This window comes from Vicia villosa, unplaced genomic scaffold, assembly GCF_029867415.1.
Source record: "Vicia villosa cultivar HV-30 ecotype Madison, WI unplaced genomic scaffold, Vvil1.0 ctg.002635F_1_1, whole genome shotgun sequence".
Classification (NCBI taxonomy): Eukaryota; Viridiplantae; Streptophyta; class Magnoliopsida; order Fabales; family Fabaceae; genus Vicia; species Vicia villosa.
Genome location: NW_026705990.1, coordinates 42334 through 65652, shown reverse-complemented (window position 1 = coordinate 65652; position 23319 = coordinate 42334). Strand labels below are relative to the sequence as shown.

General features: G+C 34.4%; 1 protein-coding gene across 1 annotated transcript; it reads left to right on the top strand.

Moving 5' to 3' along the window:
- Positions 1-18340: 18340 nt before the first annotated feature.
- LOC131639434 (disease resistance response protein Pi49-like) lies at positions 18341-22915 on the top strand. Its single transcript, XM_058909932.1, has 3 exons — positions 18341-18757; positions 18871-18908; positions 22506-22915. Exons 1-3 carry the CDS (start codon positions 18577-18579, stop codon positions 22764-22766), a joined length of 480 nt encoding a protein of 159 aa, XP_058765915.1. The 5' UTR covers positions 18341-18576; the 3' UTR covers positions 22767-22915.
- Positions 22916-23319: the final 404 nt, after the last annotated feature.

Sequence of the window (23319 nt, the reverse complement as noted above, 5' to 3'; positions counted from 1 at the left end):
TCTCGAGATACCTTAAGTATGTGACAATAGACCAAGGAAACTGTACGGCATGTACCGATATGGTTGATCTGGTAGTCACCGTTAGTGCGACACTTTGGTATGTACTGATATCCCTTGAAAACGATCAAGGAGTATGTTAGGCTTCCGAAATGTCATTAAACACTAATTTGTCTTAGAACCTTTAGTTGAACTTGACTTGTGGCCTATTAAGTGACTGGCTTTGAAGTTGATCAAAGTTGGTTATCCTCGAGGGATGTTTTGATCGGCCGTCCGAGTGCCGTATTGAGATGTTGTCTTCAAGGATCATAGAACCCGAATACTATTTTAAGACAGGTTTAAACCAACTCAACTTCAGTGGGGAGGGTATCACATATAAACCTCGTGCAAGCCTTTAAACCTAAGGCTATTGTGTGATTTGTGTGTGTTTGCCACACGTTTGACATCATGACATCATAACATCATAAACATATCATTTTTCACTAATCATTTCAAGGATCAAAGAGTTTACCTTTGTTCTGTTGTTGCAGGAAATGGCTCCCGCTACCAGAAATTATATCTGAATCAACATCTCAACAGTATCATCTGGGCTTAAGGAATTAATATCAGAATTTCCCAGAAATGCTCAATTCACCGAAAAGCATGGTCACCTACTCCATTTGGTTACCTCAAAATTTGAAGAAGACATGATACGAGTCCTGTTCCAGTTCTTTGATCCCGAACATCATTGTTTTACGTTTCCTGATTACCAGCTAGTACCCGCCTTGGAAGAGTTCTCTGAACTAATTGGGTTACCTGTTCGAGATCAATTACCTTTCACTGGTTTAGAAAAGATTCCAAAACTTGAAATCATTGTTGCTGCCTTACATTTACGAAAGTCAGAAATCGAGTCCAATTGGGAAACAAAGAGTGGAGTCAAGGGTTTGCTTTCTAAGTTCTTAATGGGAAAGGCTCGATCACTATTAAAAGATAGAAGTTACCAAGCTTTTGAAGAAGTTGTGGCTCTTTTGATTTATGGGATGGTTTTATTCCCTAATCCCGACCAATTCATAAGTGTACACGTTATCAACATTTTCTTAACCCGCAATCCGGTACCTACTTTGCTGGGAGACATTCTACATTCTCTACACACTCGTACCATGAAGAAACGAGGAACTCTTATGTGCTGTGTACCACTACTGGCTAGATGGTTTACATTACACCTTCCCCGATCAGTGCTGAGAAACGAGCAAAGGATGCAATGGTCTCGCAGGATTATGTCTTTGTCTCATTCAGATATCCGGTGGAACAACTTCTTTCAAAGAGACATCACTCTCATTGACCATTGCGGGGAGTACCCTAATGTACCACTCCTTGGCATTAGGGGGGGCATCACTTACAACCCCTCTTTAGCTTTGCGCCAATTCGGATATGCACGAAGAAATGGTCCTCATGACATGATTATTCGTGGCATTGTGTTCGACTACGAAGATGATCCCCAAAGATATCGACGAAGGTTTATACATGCTTGGGGCAGTGTCTACAAAGTAGAAAGCAAGACTTTAGGACAATGGAACTCTATTCCCATGGAGCCTTACCTCAAATGGGTGCGTGCTCGTGCTCAGAAGTTAATCATGCCATATCCCGCTATCCTGCCTGTGACCATTGAGCCAGAACTCGAAGGGGAGGAACCTAGAGTTATTCTACATCCAGACATGCCAACTGACCTGGAAGAGCTGCAGAAATCTTGGGTTCAACTAAAAGGAGAAAGAGACACCTTCAAAGCACACTGTCAAGACTATGAGAGGAAAGTGTTGGAGCTCACCAGACAACTCCATGAAGAACAACAGATCAACACGTTCCTGGGTGCAAAGAGAAAACGTCCATGGGAGGCTTGAAGAATCCTTTGTTTTATCTTGTAAACCCAAAAGAGGCAAAGAAAAGAAAGAAAAAAGAAACAAAAAAAAAAGAGACAAAAGAAAAGAAATAAATTGTTTGACTAATAAATGTTTGTTTAAACAAATCTAAATTCTAAGATCCTTGAAAACATTGCATATATATTTCATTCATAAACATTGCATAACAGGTTCACATAACAGGTTTCTCATCTCCTCGCTGTTTATCACGTTAGAAGGGATGGATTCCGAAATAAGCATCAAGAATCTCGAAGCACAGAACGCCCAAGTTCAGATAGCAATTCTGGAGCTAGCAAAGGGGCAACAAGAACTGAAAGCCCTGATGACTAAGAAGAAAAAGAAGCCCAAGGGATCTGTAGGTTTAAGCCACCTCGTGAGAAAAGTCAGAGTCCCAGCCAGGATACCCAGAAAAGCGCCAATCCCTGAAGTAGTTGGTGAAGGTGATCAAGAAGACAACCACAGCAACCAGGGTTCTGCCAAACTCTCTCTCTCTCTCTCTCCTGATGAAGAGGATTATCACTCCAAAGACGAACAGGGTGATAGCAAATATCAGCAATTGGAAGAACGCATGAAAGCTATGGAGATACAGAAAATACCTGGTTTAGACTTCAATGATATTGGACTCGTCTCAGATATTGTTATCCCTCCAAAGTTCAAAGTTCCTGTCTTTGTAAAGTATGATGGAGTCTCTTGCCCAAAGCTGCATTTAAGGTCCTATGTGAGGAAGATACTACCTCATACGTCAGATAACAAATTGTGGATTCATTTCTTCCAGGAAAGTCTGTCGGGTACACAACTCGAGTGGTACTACCAACTGGAAAGTGCAAAAGTTCACACCTGGGAAGATCTGGCTGCTGCCTTCTACAAACAGTATCAATACAACGCTGACTTTGCACCAACCCGTACTCAACTACGAGGCATGACTATGGCACCAAAAGAAAGTTTCAAAGAGTATGCACAAAAATGGAGAGATCTAGCTGGAAGGGTTCAACCACCCTTATCTGATCGCGAGCTGGTCGACATGTTCATGGGCACTTTAACTGGCCCTTTCTATAGTCATTTGCTGGGAAGCTCGTCGTCAGGTTTCACTGACCTGATATTAACTGGAGAGCGTGTTGAAAGTGGCATTCAAAGTGGAAAAATTCAAGTAGGCTCCTCCTCTGGTACTGCAAAGAGGCCCATCAGTGGGAGAAATGAAGTCAATACAATGCATAGTCAGAAAGGTCGCAAAAGTGAGCATCACCAATCTGTAGGGGCTGTTCTGATCTCTGCAGCTGCACCTCAAAAAGATCAACCACCGAAGTATACGCGTCGACCAGATGCACCAAGAAGAAACTTCACCATAATCAATATGCCAATCTCTCAAGCATTGCAGCACTTGTTAAAAGCAAATCTGATCACCTTTAAAATTAAATAAAAAAAATGGTGCAAGATCATTATCCAAAGCTTTTGTCTCTTGCTTGAGTCACCAAGGTAGCTTAACTTCTGCAACATAGAGATGGTACAGTAGGCCTAGAGCAAGAGGGTGAAGAAAATTCAAAGCCATGGCCAAAGAATTCAAAGATTTTTATATTAAAAAATTCAAAGGTTCAAAGATCATTAATGCAAGACAGCTTAGCTTTGCAGCACATTCATTGCTTATAAATGAAGTAGAACACTTCAGTAAGAGGACACACACAAATTCAGAATCAAATCCATGCTTGTAACACACTTGTATCATACTTGAAATTTTGCAAGAAATTTGAAATTCGAATTTTAAGTTTCAGCTCAATTCAATCCAAATTAAATACTTAAACACGATCCCTGAATATCATTGAACCTTTCCAAATCAATTTCAAGCCTTGAAGCTCACTGAATCGAGCTCAAAAGCTCACGGTTTGTCCAAACTGGAATTTACAAAAATACTATTATTCACGCATATTCAATAAGATGTAATCCCATATTTGTGTTTAGTTTTGTGCCCTGATTGTTTCTGGAGCTTTAATTTAATTTTTATGAAGGTTTGAATCATATACCATTTTAGGGTTCTTGGAGCTCGAAATGGGATCCTTCGATTTAGGCAAAATTAGAATAAATCAGAGGCATATTCAAGTTCAATGGATCTGGACGAGTCAAATGGACATGTCGCGAAATATTTTTGTATAGGTTTGCCCCTATTCGTTATTTTGCAGGGATGAAGGAGGTGTATTACAGCGCTTTTGGTAAAAAATGATGTTAAAAGTATAGGCGAGAGGAAGAAGACGACGAGGTGTCATCTCCTGATTGGCTGATTCAAATTGGTTCGCGAGCGTTTTAATTTTTGTTTGTAGATGGATCACGTGTGACATGAAACACGCGTTAGCATTTACCCTCGCACCATCAGTCCTCAGATCTCATTAAAGTTTCATCCAACGTGCCAGAAGCTACAGCGCACCATGGACTCTCAAAGCTTTGCCACACAGAATCATAACTTAATATATTTTCTATTTTATTTAATTCTCTTTGTGAAATTATTTAAAAATATTTTTAAAAATCAGAAAAATACACAAAAAATATTTTTAGGTTAATAAAATATTGTATTAATTTTTGACACAAAAATATTTTATTTTTCTTAATAATTAATATATTTTGTTTAATTAATCAATATATATTCATATATTTCATTTAAATTATTTCTAACCTATCAAAAAATCAGAAAAAAAAAATTTATTTTATTAAATTGAGTTTATATATTATAAACTAATTTTTTACATATTTAGAATATTTTTATCTTTAAGTTTAATTTATGTGTATAATTATTTGTATAATTATATGTTAATTAACTTAATAATTTCAAAAAACAATTTCAAAAATCCCAAAAAAATTAGTTTTATTTTAAAATTAATTTACAAGCAATATGAACATATTTTAGACTTAATTTTTAGGTTTAAATTTTATTTCTACCTTTTTCTCATTTAATTAAATTAATCATGCATTAATTCTAATTAAAATCAATCATCAAAAATCCAAAAACATTTTCCCTTTATCTTATTGCAATTTAAATTCATAGATAAGTGTATAGGTTGTCAAATTCATGTAAATAGCGTAGTTTACTTTTCCCGCACAATCGATGTAATAGCGTAGATTTACTTTCCGCATTTTACATTCCCGCACTTTAATTTCTGTACATATAAAACTGCGTGTATGTCAAGAACAAAAACTGAAGCGCTAGATCACTAATCTCAAAAACAAATATATCTGAAACAAAACACAATCACACTTGCACCTCTTAGGGTAATCCCTTTTGTTGCTCTTTTCAAAATCAATTCCACCGTTTCAAATACAAATCCAAACTTTTGTTTACATCCTGTCAAAGGAGAATTTTCTAAAAGAAATGGGAAAAGACCTTATGAACTTAGGGTATACCTCCTAATTGCTTGCTCAATTAAAAGCTATCACATATCATTGTTTTTTCAAAAACAAAACTTTCAAAAAAGACAACATTTTGTATATATCCAAACAAGGATCATTACGAAATTAAAGATCTTTTTTCAAAACATCTTTCGAAAGATAAAACACTTTGTATACATCCGCGCAAGGATCATTACAAAGTCAATTTACAAAGGTATTTTAAAACCACATACAAGCATTTCAAAGCAAGACAAATGATTCAAACAAGTGAGCTAAGCAATTAAGAGCCCATGGATAACCATGGATACAAAGGGGTGCTAATACCTTCCCTTTGTATAACCTACTGTCATACCCCAATTTTTGACCCTATGATCACACATCATTTGCATACCAATCATCAATCAAGAAGTTTTAACTCAGAGCTTTACTTGTGATGTTGTGCTCAATTCATCTGCAAGGGAATCATCGAGCGCCCATGTTTTAGTCTTGTATATATTGTTTTACTAACCAAAATACCAAAAATATTGCCTTGTGCTTTTGTGTGTTTGTGTTTTGTAGGTACCGAGTCAAAACATCCATCAAAAGGAGCATTTTTCAACAATTTCACTGTGCAAATCGATTTGCATAAGGTGTAAATCGATTTACACAACTGTTTCTGCACCAGATTTGCTTCTGCCATCAGTGCAAATCGATTTGCATAAGACAACAATCGATTTGCATAACTGTTTTTGCCCCAGATTTTGCCTTTTTCAGCTATGTAAATAGATTTGCATAAAGTGTAAATCGATTGCACCAGTGCGAATTTGGAAAAATGAAGGCAAATTTCAGCTTTTGAAAGTGTTGACATCATTTGCAAGCATGGGAAGCATGACTTAGCTCTTGTATTTGATTTCCTACATCATTTAATCATAAACCCTCATGTGATTGCATCAAGACCATTGGATCTCTTTTTTGGCTCCAAATCCTTTTCCCAAGCCTAATTCTATTTTCCAATCCTAACTCCAAGCCACAAAATTTCCCAAGCCTAAGTGCTATAAATTGAGGCATTCCCCTCTTCATTTTTCAAGCTTTGATAGCCAAGAAAACTCTTGCTCTTTCTCTCCTCACCTCTTCCAAACCCCTCACTCAAAGCTCTTTTTCTTCCACACAAATTAGTGAGTCACATCTTGAACCTCACTAATTTAGAGCTAAACCTCAACCTAAACACTACTTTCTTCAGCAATTGTGAGAGATCAAGGCTTGTGGTTGTGTGCTCTTGAAGAAGATTCAAAGTTTGTGGAAGATTTGGTAAAATTCTAGATCCTTTCCATAATTCAAGATGTGACCCATTGTTGTTTATGTTTGATGCACCTTTGGTGCTACATTGATGAGTTTTGCTTGCTTACTTAATACATTTTCGTTCACAAATTGATCCAAGATCACAAGGTGTTTGGTTTTATGTTTAAACAAGTTTTCTTCTCTTGATTTGCTTTTTTTTTAAAAACTTTGTTGTGCAAATCGATTTACATCTGGTGCAAATCGATTTACATAACTGAAAAATTGCGCAGATTTGAAGACAGAGTTATGCAAATCGATTTACACTCTGTGCAAATCGATTTACATCTGAGCAGAATGTGTTTTTTTGCCTTTTTTGACTTGTTTTTGGTTCTAACTCATCTTCTACTCCTTTCTTTTGATATTTTCTTTGAATCACAAGTTAGAGGCCTAATTTCTCTCTAATTTCAATGGACTTAGGGCGTCGATAGGATGAGAATCCGAATCCGCAATATTAAGTGATTGAAATTATGGATGAAAGGAGCTTTTGAATATGGTTCCATCTTTTATTTCTTTTTCTTTTGATCGATGAAAGTCTTTGATACCTTGAGAATTCTTATGGATTCTTGGTAAAGACTAGATCACTCCTTATTTTCTTTTCGTGCGGTATTGCTTTCGGAGAGTGATCTACATATCGCTTCTCTCGCATGCATTAGCATACAAAGTTTTGACCGGCCTCGTTGTAGGGTGATTTCTACATAAATCACTTGGCGATCTGCTTAACATAGCGCAATATTTCGTGTCCCGAATAAAAAAGATCAAATATGGAAGAGAATTGTATGCGGTTGATTTAAGACTTATGGAGGTTTATCGTGTAGTCGCTATGATTTTATCAAGCTTCTGATGAATTTCTATTGAATTTAAATCCGAGTACATCCTTCACTCACCATCGATCTTCATTACTAAATTTGATAACATACTTGACAAGTTTCAAGATGGTTATCTTTAACATCTAACAATTGACTTTAATTTCCGCAATTTATTATATTGCTCTTTATATTTCTCGCTTTATTTTATCATTTCATCATATTTACATTCCGCTATTTTCTCTTTGTCCATTTGGACATTTATATTCTGCTATCTTCTCTTTGTCCATTTGGACGCTATGTTTATGCTTCCGCTATTTTTCTTTTGTCCACTTGGACCATACTTTGCTTTTATGCTAAAACACTAATAAATAACAAAAATCTAAAAAAACACCTAAGGCTCTCTTTTGGACTATTGGTTACTATCCCTAGCATTTTGGAGATTCGGACTTATGGACTTAGTACCTCTGGACCCTTATGATACTGTTACTCTGCTGTTATTCTGTCTGTCTGGCATTGGATTGTTGTTTGTTTGTATGTGCAAGTATCTCCTTGAAAGCCCTTGATGGTTAATTCCAAGGCATTGATATAAGGATTTTACCCGAAAACAGCCGTTACTCTGCCCGATTTTTGTCAGAATTTTAATGTGCTTAATGCGAAATGGTGCTAAGATAATAAGTTCATCTGGATCCCCAAGTGGTAATGTGATGGTTTAGTATTGATATTCCAAAGGATGGGAAATCTACCTTGACTCATAATGTCAAGTGTTGGCTTCTTATTTCGGTTAGACCGTTTCTTTCCTTAGCTTTTATTTTACGCAATAGGATAGCCTCTTCATCTCCTCCCATTCTTAAATTTTCAAAATCTTCTCCATTTTTCAAAAACCTTCTTATGTTTGCAATCATTTTCAAAACTCTTTCTTTAAAAATATCTTTTGCCCTTAGTGGCTTTTTCTTCAAAGTTTAGACACCGTTAATTGTCGAAACGAGTGGTTATACCCCACGATTTTGAAATTGATTGATATAATGAGATCTTTTCCGCGTGAGAGAGCTAGTGGCATTCTCGTTGATTTTATCCGAGTTGGAGCCCTTCTTTCATTTGCGAAGCAAAGAACTCGTTTGTTCTCATGCTCAAGATCAATGGCTGAGTATTTCTCTCCGACGACGATAAAGTGTTTATTCGTTTTTAAAATGTTTTCCCTTTTAAGAGGAACTACATTAGCTCTGACTTCTCCATTGCACCGAGGAGGTATGTAGGCACAAGGCTTAATGACTTGCCGAGCTTATTTTAAAAATAAAACAAACTCTTTTTTTTAGCACACACGACACAGATTTTCAAAAAGGTTCCTGTGGAGTACCACAGATATGAGGGGTGCTTAAAACCTTCCCCTTGTATAAACAACACATGTACCTAACATCTCTTCTTTTTGTTTTAAAAAACAAACTTTGGGTTTTATTCGTTCTTTTCCCTTTTCCTTTGGAAATAATAAAGCGCGGTGGCGACTTTCACTGAAATATTGAATCGAGTCAATCCAATGGTTTCGATCTCAGATTTTCCCCGCTACACCTACCCCCGAACCCAAAATCTCTTAAAGGTCTTTTTCTGTTTCTTTTATAAACCTTTCCTTAATTGGATAAAATAAAAGTCGGTGACGACTCTCTGATTTTCACAAACTCAAAAAATAAAAGAAGAGTCAGTTCGTATCTCACGAGAAAAAACCGAGGACGACAGAACCCTTTCTCATAAGATCTTCGAGACTCATTTCACATCATCCAGAAGACGTTATACTTGGAAAGAAAGATGACCCCATCAGAACTAGATCATTTCTCAGGAACAACGAAAATTCACTATTTGAATTAGTTTCTATGATTGAGCTAACTCCAATTGATGAAGCTCTTCAAGATACTAATTGGATTATTTCTATGCAAGAAGAAATGAATAAATTTACCAGAAATGATGTATGGGATTTAGTTCCAAGGCCTGAAGGATTCAATATCATTGGAACAAAGTGGGTGTTCAGAAACAAATTAAATGAGCAAGGTGAAGTCATCAAAAACAAAGCACGACTGGTTGCACAAGGATATAGTCAACAGGAAGGTATTGACTATAATGAAACATTTACCCCAGTCACCAGGTTAGAATCTATCAGACTATTAATTGCTTGTGCTGCTAAATATAACATCACTTTGTATAAAATGGATGTTAAAAGTGCATTTTTAAATGGTTACATTGAAGAAGAAGTGTATGTTCATCAACCCCCTGGATTTGAAGACTCAAAATATCCAGAACATGTTTTTAAACTTAAAAAATCTTTATACGGACTAAAACAAGCTCCCCGAGCTTGGTATGAATGATTAAGTTCATTCCTTCTAGATAAAGATTTTATCAGAGGGAAAGTTGACACGATTCTATTTCGTAAAACATTTAAAAATGATATTTTACTCTGTCAAATATATGTAGATGATATTATTTTTGGAACTTCTAATATCTCTCTTGGAAAAGAATTTGTTGAATCTATGCAAGCAGAATTTGAAATGAGCATGATGGGAGAACTTAAATTCTTTCTGATAATTCAAATTAATCAAACTTCTGAAGGAACTTACATACATCAAACAAAGTATGTCAAGAAACTTCTGAAGAAATTCCAATTATCAAAAAGTAAAAAAGCAAAAACCCTAATGCATCCTACATGTATTCTAGGAAAAGACGAGATAAGTAAGAAAGTAGATCAGAAGATCTACAGAGGTTATTGTGATGCCGATTTTACTGGAGACAGAATAGAATGTAAAAGTACATCTGGAAGCTGTTAGTTTCTAGGAAATAATCTGATCTCTTGGTATAGCAAAAAGCAAGCCACAATTGCACTATCAACTACTGAAGTAGAATACGTATCTGCTGCAAGCGGCAACACTCAGATGCTTTGAATGAAAAGTCAGTTAGAGGATTATCACATCTATGAGCGTAAGATTCCAATTTTTTGTGATAATACTTCTGCTATATGTCTTTTTAAAAATCCTACTCTGCACTTCTAAGCTAAACATATAGAAATTAAGCATCACTTCATTAGGGACTATATTCAGAAAGGAATATTAAGTTTAAATTTCATTGATACAGACTATCAATGGGCTGATATCTTCACAAAACCGCTTTCTGAAGATAGATTCAAATTCATTCTAAAGAATATCAATATGGAATTGTGTCCAGAATGAAGTTATGTTCAAATATCTAATGTAATTTCAGAACATTCGGTTGCCTAAAACTGAACTATCTGATTTGTAACTTCTCAGAAGAGAAAACAAAGATCATCTAGAAATATCTGACCTACTTGGTTCAGAAGCTTATTCTCTAAGTTGATTTAGAAGTTCATTAAATAAAACTGCTAGTTCACGTCAACCTGAGAATTTGAACACGTGTTCACTCTCTGAAAGGTCGCGCCTGCAAAGCTATTGAGGCACGAGTCATTGGTAACTGTTGAATTAATTTCTCTACGTTATCCCTAATTTCACTAATCATGACTCTACTATCCCTTGGGTATCTAAATATTTTATCTTCATTCCATAATGCATATGAATCTCTGCATTAATTACTTTTGGCTATACGTTTTCACTTCCTTTCTCCTCATAGTTACATAAAACCGCTCCTTTGTCAAAAATCCAATCAAGTCTTAAACCTAATCTGTGTCAAATCTCTACTCTAAACCGAACCTTCATCATTTTCTTCATGGCTTCCCAAACACCTCCCACCGTCCTTAAAGAAAAAATTTGTTGGCATTCAAAAAACAATGATCACTTCATTGCTAGGATCTTTAGACAAGGCTGGAAACAGTATGTCGGGATGCTTCTTGGACCTGTCTATACTAATATGGTAAAAGACTTTTGGAACCAAGCTTCTATTAGCGATGACAACATAAGCATTACTTCCTCCATTTTTGGAATTCCATTCACAATTACTGAAGAATACATTGCTACGGCCATTGGGTGTCCCTCTCACCAAATTGGAGTATGTCTAACATCTTTCGATCACTCGAATTCCTTTAATATTTCGAATGATCTAGGAAAAATGTTCGTTGAATTATGAATAATCCTTCCATTCTTGTTCTTACAAAAAGGATTTGGTTCAGTCTTATTCTATCTAACCTACTGCCACAAGGAACCTTTCAAAATTTCTTACACTCTAGGGATCGTTTCCTCATCCTTTGTCTTGAACAAGCTTGCCTGGCTCAAAACCTCAAACATTTTAGCATATTTGTGGATTAAGTAATAACATGATATTCTTGATTAATAAAAGAAATATCTAAATCAAGGAAGCACTTGTTTTATGGCTACATTTTTTTACGCTTTTTGATTTATGACAAAAAGGGGAGAAAGTGATACATTCTGATCTAATTAAACATATGGAGAAAATGACATTCTGATCTAATAAAGAATATAAAGCGAAGTGATATTCTGATATATTCTAATCTGACAGTTATTATGGGGACTTAGTCTCAAACACTTCTAACTTGTATACAAGAAGTATTTGTTTTTGAAAGTATATGCAGGAAATTCAAATTCTGAAAGACGATACTATAGAACTTCTAAAGAAGCGCGTTTGTGAAAGCTGTATCAGTGAATCTTCAGAAAAAACATACTGAAGAGTAAAATACTCAGGGAAGTTATCTTTTACATTTCTCTCTAAGTATTTGTTTCAGGGGGAGGTTATACATATCAGGGGGAGATTGTTTCTCTTAAATACAAAATTTCTGATCAGAACGTAAATGTTTTGTCATCATCAAAAAGGGGGAGATTGTTAGAACATAGTTTGGTTCTAATCTTATCTTAGTGTTTTGATGATAACAATTAAATAAATTTTGTATAAGTAAATATGATACTCTAATTATATATCTCTTATTTCAGAAGAAGTTCTAACATATGTTGAAGTTCAGGCAAAACAAATACCATCAGAACTTGGACTATATACAGTGCTGAAATGAACAATATAAAGAAAGTCACGCTGAAGTCTAAAGAAGTTCTAATGAAGAAACTTCTTAAATCACCAACCACTGAAGTATAATTCTGATAGACGTTATTTCTACAAAGTCTGAAAGAAGTTTTCTTGAAGAAATACAAGATAAAATACTCTGACAGAAGAAAGATTACCGTTAAAGACATAATAATTATTAACGGCTAAAAGCTGATTTAGTAACAAGTCTCAAGAAGCGTGGAAAGAAAGTTTATCCAAGATAACACGCAAACATGAAAAGCTAAGCTAGCCTATTATCCAGCATTGGAAGAAATCTTCAAATCGCTATAAATAGAAGATCATTTGAAAAAGAAATATATAGAGCTCATACATGATATTGACAATACACGCAAGATACATGCAAGCACGCTCAAAGAAAATATTTCATACTTGAACACTTATACTGAAAGAAAATATTATTGTTCATAGTATTAGATTAAGTTCATCTTCATTGTACTAAACTTAGTGAAAAATCACAGTTGTGATACAGCTTAGATTAAGAAGCATTTAAGATCACTTGTTAGAGAGTCGGTTTGTAATTGTTTCTTGAGTAACCAAGTTGTGGTTAGGATTCTCAAGAAGTTAAAGTTTGTATTCCTTGAGTAACCAAGTTGTGGTTAAGATTCTCAAGAAGACGCTGGTTGTTGCCTTCGCGGACTGTTGTAATCAGTTTTTGATTAGTGGATTAAGTCCTCGATGGAGAGAGGCGAAATCACCTTGATGAGTGGACTGGAGTAGTTGAGTTATAACGAACCAGGATAAAAATATTGTGTCATTTTTATATTGCAAAAAGAAACCACATATTCAACCCCCCCTTTCTAAGTGTTTTCATACCCTTCAACATACACTTGAGGTATTCATGGTTGATTGCTTAAGTTGTTGAAATATCCAAAGGAATGAGAATGGTATTGACTAAAATTGTCAAGGTACTTAATCTCTCTTCCAATATCTTTTATCTTTGTGCTTAGTTTTGTTAAAGCTTTCCACCTCATTTGTTTTTTAAAATGGTTTTGTATTGTTAAAGGTAAACCTTTTTAAAAAAATCAACCATTGGTTTTGTATTGTTAAAGCTCAACCAACCTCTTTTAAACCCTAGTCTTGTATTGTTAAAGCTTGGCTCTTTTATTAAAACTCGTTAAGTATTGTAAAAGCTTAACATTTTTAAAAACCCGTTGAGTATTGTTAAAGCTTAACACCCAAAAAGATTTTGCCACTTGGCCTTTTATTTTCCTTTTAAGAGGAACTACAAAAGCTCTGACTTCCCTATTACACTTAAGGGGTATGTAGGCTTAAGATGCGATATCTTATCAAACTCATTTTTAAAAATTTCTTTTCTCATCCCCCCCCCCCACTCTATTTAGACAAAAACCTATAAACACAAAAAATAATTTTAATAACAACAACAATAATGATAATATTTTCAAAGAGGTTCCTATGGAGTACCATAGATGTGAGGGGTGCTTAAAACATTCCCCTTACATAACAAACCCCCCGTACCTAAATCTCTGTTTATTTTATTAGTTTTGATTTAAAAAAAACTTCAGTGGGTTTTATTCACTCTTTCTCTCATTTCCTTTGGAAACAATAAAGCGCGGTGGCGACTAAGTCAATCAATGGCTTTAGTCTCACAAACCTCCCTAGGTTTCGTGAAGGACTACCCTTCCATGTTTGACGCTTGAGGGACTCTCCCTCTAATCCTTTCGTGAAGGACTAACCTTTTTAGGTTTCAAAGAGGATATTGAGCATCTAATTTAATAACTTCGCCCTTCTTAGGTCTCGTTCTTGAGGAACTATAGACTATAATAACTTTTATTGGGCCCTTGATGGAAGCAACCCGTGGTTTAAGCAACCTAAAGGAGTTATAAAGGGCCAGTAAATAAATTGGCCAGACGTAACTTCAAGTCGTTTTATTATGGCTTAGTCGCCAAACCCGAATAAAGGCCAATTACTAGCCTATCTCTCCAATACATGGCGGATAAAGTGACCTTAAAAGGGGAGATTTTAGTCATACCTCTAAAGAAAGAATTTTCCTCTTTAATTTAGATGAAAGAGTTGCTCCCCTTACTTCTACGTACTCGTCAAGTAGTTAAGGGTTGCTTCCTTCCCATGATCCAGCCTGCAGTTCTATCTTCAAATATCCTAACTTCTAGATTAGTGGGATCATTTACTAATTTTTATAGGGTTAAATATTTTGTTGGTCCTTATAAATATCTCAACTTTCATTTTTAGTCCCTATTAAAAAATAATATATTTTAGTCCCTACAAAATTTTTATGCATGTAATTTTAGTCCCTCCTGTTAAACCAATGTGTATTTTTGAAAGATTATTTTGAACACATGTTTAGGACGTTATAAAAAAGTTCCTCTAAAAAAAAGAAACTCAAAATTTGATTTATAAGTCGAGGTTTTCATTACTTTTATCATTATATTTGGAAATTTAAAAAATTCATATTTAATTCTTCTTATTTTAACAAATTCTAAAATTTGGTGAAGAAATGTTTTATTGTATTCTAAACATGTAGAAAAAAAATTATTCAAAAATTTGAAAGCTTAAGGGTACTTAAACAGTTTTTAAAATTTTAGAAAATACAAATCAAGGGTATTTGGTGGAATTTACCTTCCACCAATTCAAGATGTCAAAATCTAGACTTTTCTTCTCTCTCGTCTCCATGAGATATAAATCCACTTCGTTTTTGTTCAAGTTCGGATCTTGATCCATGTATTCTCAAATTCATCATCCATATGATCAGAAGATGTAATAAATTTGGATGGTTCTATTTCTTGTGCAACACTTTCGACTTGGCCTTTACTTAAGAAAAGTCTATAACATTCAAACATTTTATTTAATGTTTGCCTCGCCTTATCACACAAAGAATTAGCAACTTTCTTCTCATAAAACTTCTCCAATCCCCATCTAATAAACTGAAACTTACGTCGAGGATAAAAAATTACAACAATAAATACCAACTTGTTCATCTTTGTGACATCCCCCAGTACTTACTATATTTTTCATGCATAATGTCAGCCATACTTGTAAGTATGGTGTCATCTTGGTGACGTTCCTTCCAAGTCTTTAATGCCCCCAGTATTTGACAATGTTCCATGAAATACGTAGAAGATGTTACATATGTTGAACCTGACACCTTCTTAGTGATTTCAAAAATATTGTGATTTGCCTATAGAAGCAGAAGTAGAGAATGATGACATTGTAGATGATGATGAAGAGTTACTTTTAAAAATTTATGAAGAAGTAGAGAATGATGCATTCATGTTGTTCAAAATTACAAGACATAACGGGTACATTATTAGGTACAACTGGTACAAAACCATAACTAATAAATAAGCACCTAAAACTTTAAAAAAAAAAACACAGAACCAAGAAAATCATCACAACCATCAAGCTACAACATTTTTCCAATTTCATCATCTTGTTCAACTGCCTCTGAATTTGATAAGTATCTTTCCCTATTTCTTCAATTGACAATCTAACTTTGACAACATCCATTTGTAAGTCTTCAATATTCTTTGCAAGCTTTTCCAACCTAGCCATCATAATTTGCCTGTTGTTATCTTCAGCTTACCTCAAAAACCATTCAAAAAATCTACACCCAGGATGCATAGATCCCTACATGTCACATAGATTGATGTTAAATTTCTTAAACCTAAAAACCAACAACCTGTAAATAAAAAACATACCTTAAAATGAGGACATCCCCTAAATTGTTTTCCAAAACTCTTAGTTGTCTTTGCCCTATGTAGAATGACTTGATCTTCATAATGGGAAACCGATTTCCTTGGCAGATTCGACATCGTACAACGTTGGAAGTTCAAACATTCATGGCTTCCTTGTAATATAGAGGAAGAACAACTCCAGAATTTCATGACTTTCAATTTCTGGATACGAACGAAAATTGCACACGATAACCATAGCCCCCCAAATCGAAATTTCGTTTTCATTCGAAGAAGCTGAAGCTCATGATCCTTTTAACCAAGGAGATGAAGCCCAATATCCACATCATATGCCACACAAGCAGTTCTAAACGTATGTTTCTATAAAATAGACGGAAATGACTTACGTGATACCATTTTGATAGATAAAAGAATTATTTAAATTTTTTAAAAATTAAATGACCGAAGTGTATTTTGCCTTTATTTCACATATCAAATTACTCAATTATTATATTGTTTTCTATTTTTTTTATCTATCTTTCATTTTATTTCTTTTATTTTCTTTCAACCGCCTATATCTGGTCAAAGCTGGCCGAATACTAGTAATATTATAAGAGCTGGCCTGCCTAATTTCCTCTTATTCTTTTGAATTTGTCAACATAAGGGACCGATGCTACATGTCAACAAAAAGTATGTCAATTATTGACTATTTTGTTAATATTTTATTGTCTTTGATTAAATGTGAAAATAAATTAATGACGTTTTATGCAGCAATTTTGGTGTAACAATGAACAAATTAAGACCATTGCTCGCATTCACATAAAAATATAGTCCAATTGAGGCTATTGATGAATGCTTGGAGTGACAGAAAGGTTTAGGAGAAGAAGTTGGAACAACAAATTAGATGACGGCAACAGAATAACAAATTGGACAACTAATTTAAAAAAAAAAAAAAAACTTTTTCAAGGATAGAAAGAGTCTTAGGTGTGTTTGTGGTGCGGTTTAGGAGATTTTGACACTAAAAATCATCTGAACTGCAAGAAAAAAATATGCATTTCGATTTGGTTCAGTTGGCTTTCAAAAATAAAACTGAACCAAACCAAATCAAACTAATGCGGTTTTGGTTGACTCGTTTTTTTAAAAAAAAATTATTGAGCCATACATAGACATATAAAAATATAATTTTGTGTTTAACCATTCATACTTTACCATAAAAAAATTATAATTATCAAAATTAGTTTATAATTATATAAATAAAAATGCTCTTACAATTTTACCTTATGTCTAAAGAATGATATATATGAAATTGCATTTGTAAATAAATATTCTACAATAAAAATAATAAAATATATTTTGTCAAAATAATATTTGTAAATGAATAATATTATATTTTTTGATGATATATAAATTAAACTAAATATCATATTAAAAATATGATAAAATATACACATAATACTAATTGCTTTCATAAAAAATTAAAGAAATATGTATTGGTTAGTAAGATTTTATATAATAATGCGGTTTGGTAACCCGAGAGGTTGGCTTAGTGGGAGGGTGTTTGGGTCTCAAGGGTATGTTTCCCTTGAAGTCCTGAGTTCGAAGGTGCCTGGAGGCTACATGAGACAGTAATGGACCAACTTTCGGAGGCTACATGGGACAGTAATGTTCTTGGGTGGATTAGTCGGTAATGGACCAACTTTCGGAGGCTACATGGGACAGTAATGTTCTTGGGTGGATTAGTCGGTACGGAAGGAAGGAGACTACTTTATTGATTTAGTTCAGTTTGATTTTGCGATTTGGTACTAGGCCGGTTCGGTTTTGACCCTTCTGAAAAAATTAAAAAGAGACCCTTAATGTCATATTATAAATAAAGAGAAATCAAGTTTATTAATGATCAAAGGGAGTACATGCTACAATTATAAGAAATGAGCATTCTAATTAACTTAATGTGCATATTTAAGTAGAGGAATTAATAACTCTAACCAACTTGTTAAAGTTAGTAACTTAAAAACCAACACTAAATGTCATCAACATTATCATTACCATGTAATGATGGAGTGTATAAATTAATTATGAACGTTGTTAGATTTTATTATATTTATATACGTCGTTTTACATTCCAAATTTGACCGAACTTGAAGAATATAAAAATTAGAGAGAAAGACAAAATGAATAGCAGATTCAAATTCAAAATTTAGAGTCCAATTTTTTGTCATAATTAAGAACAATATTAAAAAGCATCATTCAAATTCATGTTGCAAATAATGCGAATAAAATAATGTGCCAATGACCTGGTATGAGTCATCATCTTCTTCTATATTGGCTATCTAATTTCTAGTAATACAAAACACAGCTAGTTATTAGTTTGTTATCTCTCAGCTAGCATTATAATTCATCATCATGGGTTATTAGTTTGTTCCTATAAATACCAAACACATCTCCACTCATAAATCACACAGCTACTCAAGCATTTTCTAAGTTAGTTATTAGTTTGTTATCTCTCAGCTAGCATTATAATTCATCATCATGGGTGTTTTTAAATTTGAGGATGAAAAAACTTCTGTTGTAGCACCTGCTATACTTTACAAGGCTCTTGTTATTGATGTTGACACTCTTACTCCAAAGGTTATTGATGATATCAAAAATATTGAAATTCTTGAAGGAGACGGCGGTGCTGGAACCATCAAAAAGGTCACTTTCGTTGAAGGTCAGTCTACATACATATATATGTGTAACTTGAATATGCTCTTAATATATAACATTTACTTGCAATTTTTATATTTTATTTTGGTTAAAAATTTTAGTAATTATTATGTACAGATGGTGAAACCAAACATGTGTTGCACAAAGTGGAGTTTGTTGGATATATGGTATGATAATCCTGGATATCTTCAAGAATCGTGTTTGTTCACTTTCCGAACAAAGTATTTCGACCATATTCTTTGTCTGGGTTCACGAAATCTTTGCGGGGATAATTCTTGAAGAACGATCTGTTTCTGACAATGGAGAACAGATCAGAATGTAGAGAGGAAGTGTGTAATTTCGTCTTACAAATCGAGACCAAAAGACTCCTTATATAGGAGACCAATAATAGAAGCGAACAAACACACCTCTTCGGAAACAGTTATGTCTGTTGGAACGGGTGCAACTATTCAAACGAATCGTTATGTCCGTTGGGAACGGGTGCAACTATTCAAACGAAACGTTATGCCCGTTTCTATTATTCATATTCAATTACACGTTTGGCTCGACGAGCGTGCACTCCGCACTACCCTAACTCGTTTCAAACTTAACGCATAATTGCATTGGCCTAAAGTAAATCACATTACTACCAAAATACATTGATGATACTAAAATCACCAACAAACTCCCCCCATTTTAGTATAATCCTTGATTTACTTACATGTATAACGATCAAACAAATGCATAGAAGAAAATGTCTTGCGATTGAATTTTCATCTTAGTACAAATACACATTCCAAATATTCGAAAATCGGGGTGTCACAATGATTGAACCCGTCAATCCATTTGAATATCTAAAGATATAGTACACATATGTTTCTTACAATACTCTACTATTCATACTTGACACTTTACAAGCCATGTGTCCTTATCCATTAATAAGCATATAGGAAGCCAAGTCCAAGCTTCTTGAAGCGGCAAAACTTCATGCTCACATAGGTGATCCTTTTAATCTTGCACCTGCATTTGCAATTTTTCAAAAGAACCATTAAGAAGATATACTTCAACCTAGCCATCACTTGCAGGTCTGAGCATATACCTTGGGAAGATAAATACAATTGCTCCAATCTTTAACTATGATCTTTCCACATTGAATTCTGCTTCTAACGTTGTATTAGAAGGGAATTGGGTATACCATAACTAATAGATTTAAATGGACTTTAATCTCATCCCAATTACCGACTTCTTCACTAAGTCTCTTGCTAACCCCTTCGTCAAGTGGTCAGCTAAGTTTTGTTGCGACGGAACAAACTCAATAGATATCACCCCATTCATGATTAATTCCCTAATCATATTATGTCTAATACCCAAATGTCTAGACTTTCCATTGTATATTTGACTATGTGCTTTAGCCAGTGTGGCACTACTATCATAACGGATAGAAATTGGTGATATCGGTTTAGGCCATATTGGAATCTCATATACCAAGTTCCTTAGCCATTCTGCTTCTTTACAAGCAGTAGCTAATGCTACAAACTCAGATTCCATTGTGGAACTAGTTATACCTGTTTGCTTCTTGGAAGCCCATGAGATGGCACCTCCCCCAAGCAAAAACACCCATCCACTTGTAGAGGATGAATCTTCAACATTATTTATCCAACTAGAATCCGAATAACCCTCTAACACCGAAGGAAATCCCATATATGACAATCCATAATTCATAGTACCCTTCAAGTACTTGAATACCCTAGTTATCGCATGCCAATGATGTCTTCTAGGATTACTAGTAAATCTACTCAACTTTCCAACCGCATACGCAATATCCGGTCTAGTGCTAATCATAGCATACATCAAAGAGCCTATAGCTCTTGAGTATTCGAGTTGATCCACAGGTTTACTTGTATTTGGCATAAGCTTTTCTCCTGGATCCATGGGAGTACTTACTGGAGAACAATTTTCATAATTGAACTTCATGAGTATTTTCTCAACGTAATGAGATTGCGTAATTACAATTCCCTTATTCTCCCGTTTAATCTTAATACCAAGAATAACGTCCGCTTCTCCCATATCTTTCATGGAGAACTTTGATGACAAGAAATTCTTTGTTTTATCAACTTGATTTTGGTCGGTGCCAAAGTTCAACATGTCATCAACATATAGACAAATGAAAACTCCTTTACCGGATGTATCAAATTTGCTATATACACATTTGTCAGCTTGGTTTAGAATGAGACCATTAGACAAAACAACCTCATCAAACTTTTGATGCCACTGCTTCGGAGTTTGTTTCAGCCCATACAACGACTTAACTAGCTTACACACTTTATGCTCATTACCAGGCATTACAAAACCTTCAGGTTGCTTCATATACACTTCTTCTTTCAAATCACCATTCAGAAATGCTGTTTTGACATCCATTTGATGAATCACTAGATTATGAATAGCCGCCAAGGCAATCTACAATCTAATAGTAGTGATACAGGCAACTAGAGCATAGGTATCGAAATAATCAATCCCTTCTTTTTGTCTGAAGCCTTTGGTTACTAATGAATTCTTGTAGATGTTTAGTGTATCATCACTATGATACTTCCTTTTAAATATATATCCAAAATATATTTAATGCATAGCAATCGTTGACGAACTTTTGATTTGTGTTTTCAACAATCCTTGGAGAACTTTCCTCACAAGGTTTTTAACTTGTGAGAATCTCGAATTTTTTATCATCCACAATAAGGTTCTCAAAATTCTATATAAGGGGATTTAATAAGACTCCAAATTCATAGAAGTCATGAACCATCTTTAAATGATCTTCATGTGTCCGGATTTATGATGACAATTATTATTCTTGTATTCAGAATGAGTCCATGATACATCAGTTCATTCTTTAATGCTTGAAACGGAAGTCTCCATTATCATTAAACAAAATACTATAAGATTGTTAGAAAAATCAATTTAAACCGAATGGAATCAAGGTTAGAATTGTGTACGGAACACTTTCTTTATAGTATTTCAAGCACTCTCAATTTGTCTTGGAGTTTCTACGCAGTAACAACCAGGATAATCCAGTCTTCTCGAGTTTGCGCAAGACCGACGAAAACTCGAATGTAGCGAAGAGTGCTCTGGAATTATTATAGAGGATTTGTATTTTTGTGATGTCGATTATTGTCCATGCAACTTGTCCAATTTTCTGAAACTTTTAGTCATCTCCTTGACGGTGCTTCCTCCTCTAGCCATGATTATCAGGAAAAATACTTTGTTCGTTTGTTGGATATATGGTATGATAATCCTGGATATCTTCAAGAATCGTGTTTGTTCACTTTCCGAACAAAGTATTTCGACCATATTCTTTGTCTGGGTTCACGAAATCTTTGCGGGGATAATTCTTGAAGAACGATCTGTTTCTGACAATGGAGAACAGATCAGAATGTAGAGAGGAAGTGTGTAATTTCGTCTTACAAATCGAGACCAAAAGACTCCTTATATAGGAGACCAATAATAGAAGCGAACAAACACACCTCTTCGGAAACAGTTATGTCTGTTGGAACGGGTGCAACTATTCAAACGAATCGTTATGTCCGTTGGGAACGGGTGCAACTATTCAAACGAAACGTTATGCCCGTTTCTATTATTCATATTCAATTACACGTTTGGCTCGACGAGCGTGCACTCCGCACTACCCTAACTCGTTTCAAACTTAACGCATAATTGCATTGGCCTAAAGTAAATCACATTACTACCAAAATACATTGATGATACTAAAATCACCAACAGAGTTAGTAGATGTTACTAACTGGGCTTACAACTACAGCATAGTTGGTGGTGTTGGACTTCCAGACACAGTTGAGAAGATCTCATTTGAGGCTAAATTGTCTGAAGGACCAAATGGAGGATCTGTTGGAAAGCTAAGTGTGACATACTTCACAAAAGGTGATGCTGCTCCTAGTGAGGAGGAACTCAAGAAAGACAAAGCTAAGGGTGATGGTCTTTTCAAGGCTCTTGAGGGTTACGTTTTGGCTAATCCTGATTACAACTAAATTATATAATCATCAAATGAAATGTTTGTTTGTTTTCTATATGGTGTGTTGTGAAACATTATACTATATATATCCAGTGTGTTTAATTTGGCTCCCTATGTAATTTTCTCTACTTTTTTAATCCCTTTCCTTTTGTTGCGGAAGTGAAATTGTGAGATTGTAAGTTGTATTTGTATGTCTACCTCTCCAATAAATTATAATAATACTAGCCGTCTACCCGTGCTATGCACGGTTTTGGGCTATTTAACTTTTATTGTTAATGAAAATTATATAAAATTAATGTATAAGTATAATAAAGTATTTATATGTTGCCATGCACACTTTAGTGCTATAAAAGTTGTAGTAATAATAAAATTGTATAGAGTTGATATTTTATAGATTATTTACACCTATTTTTAAATTTAAAAATATAATAAAATTTAATTTTTATGAAAATTATTTTGTAATAAAATAGTCGATTTACAAATTATCAACATCTTGGTTACAATTAAAGAATAAACTTGAAAGAATTGAATCTTGTTGAATCATTCCATTTCACAATTTACCAACATCA

Excerpts from the sequence above, each read along its gene's own strand:
- LOC131639434 (XM_058909932.1), top strand. The coding sequence starts at position 18,577 with ATGGGTGTTTTTAAATTTGAGGATGAAAAAACTTCTGTTGTAGCACCT. Across the intron at positions 18,758-18,870 it reads AAAGGTCACTTTCGTTGAAG|ATGGTGAAACCAAACATGTG; the intron begins GTCAGTCTACAT and ends TATTATGTACAG. Across the intron at positions 18,909-22,505 it reads TGTTGCACAAAGTGGAGTTT|TTAGTAGATGTTACTAACTG; the intron begins GTTGGATATATG and ends TCACCAACAGAG.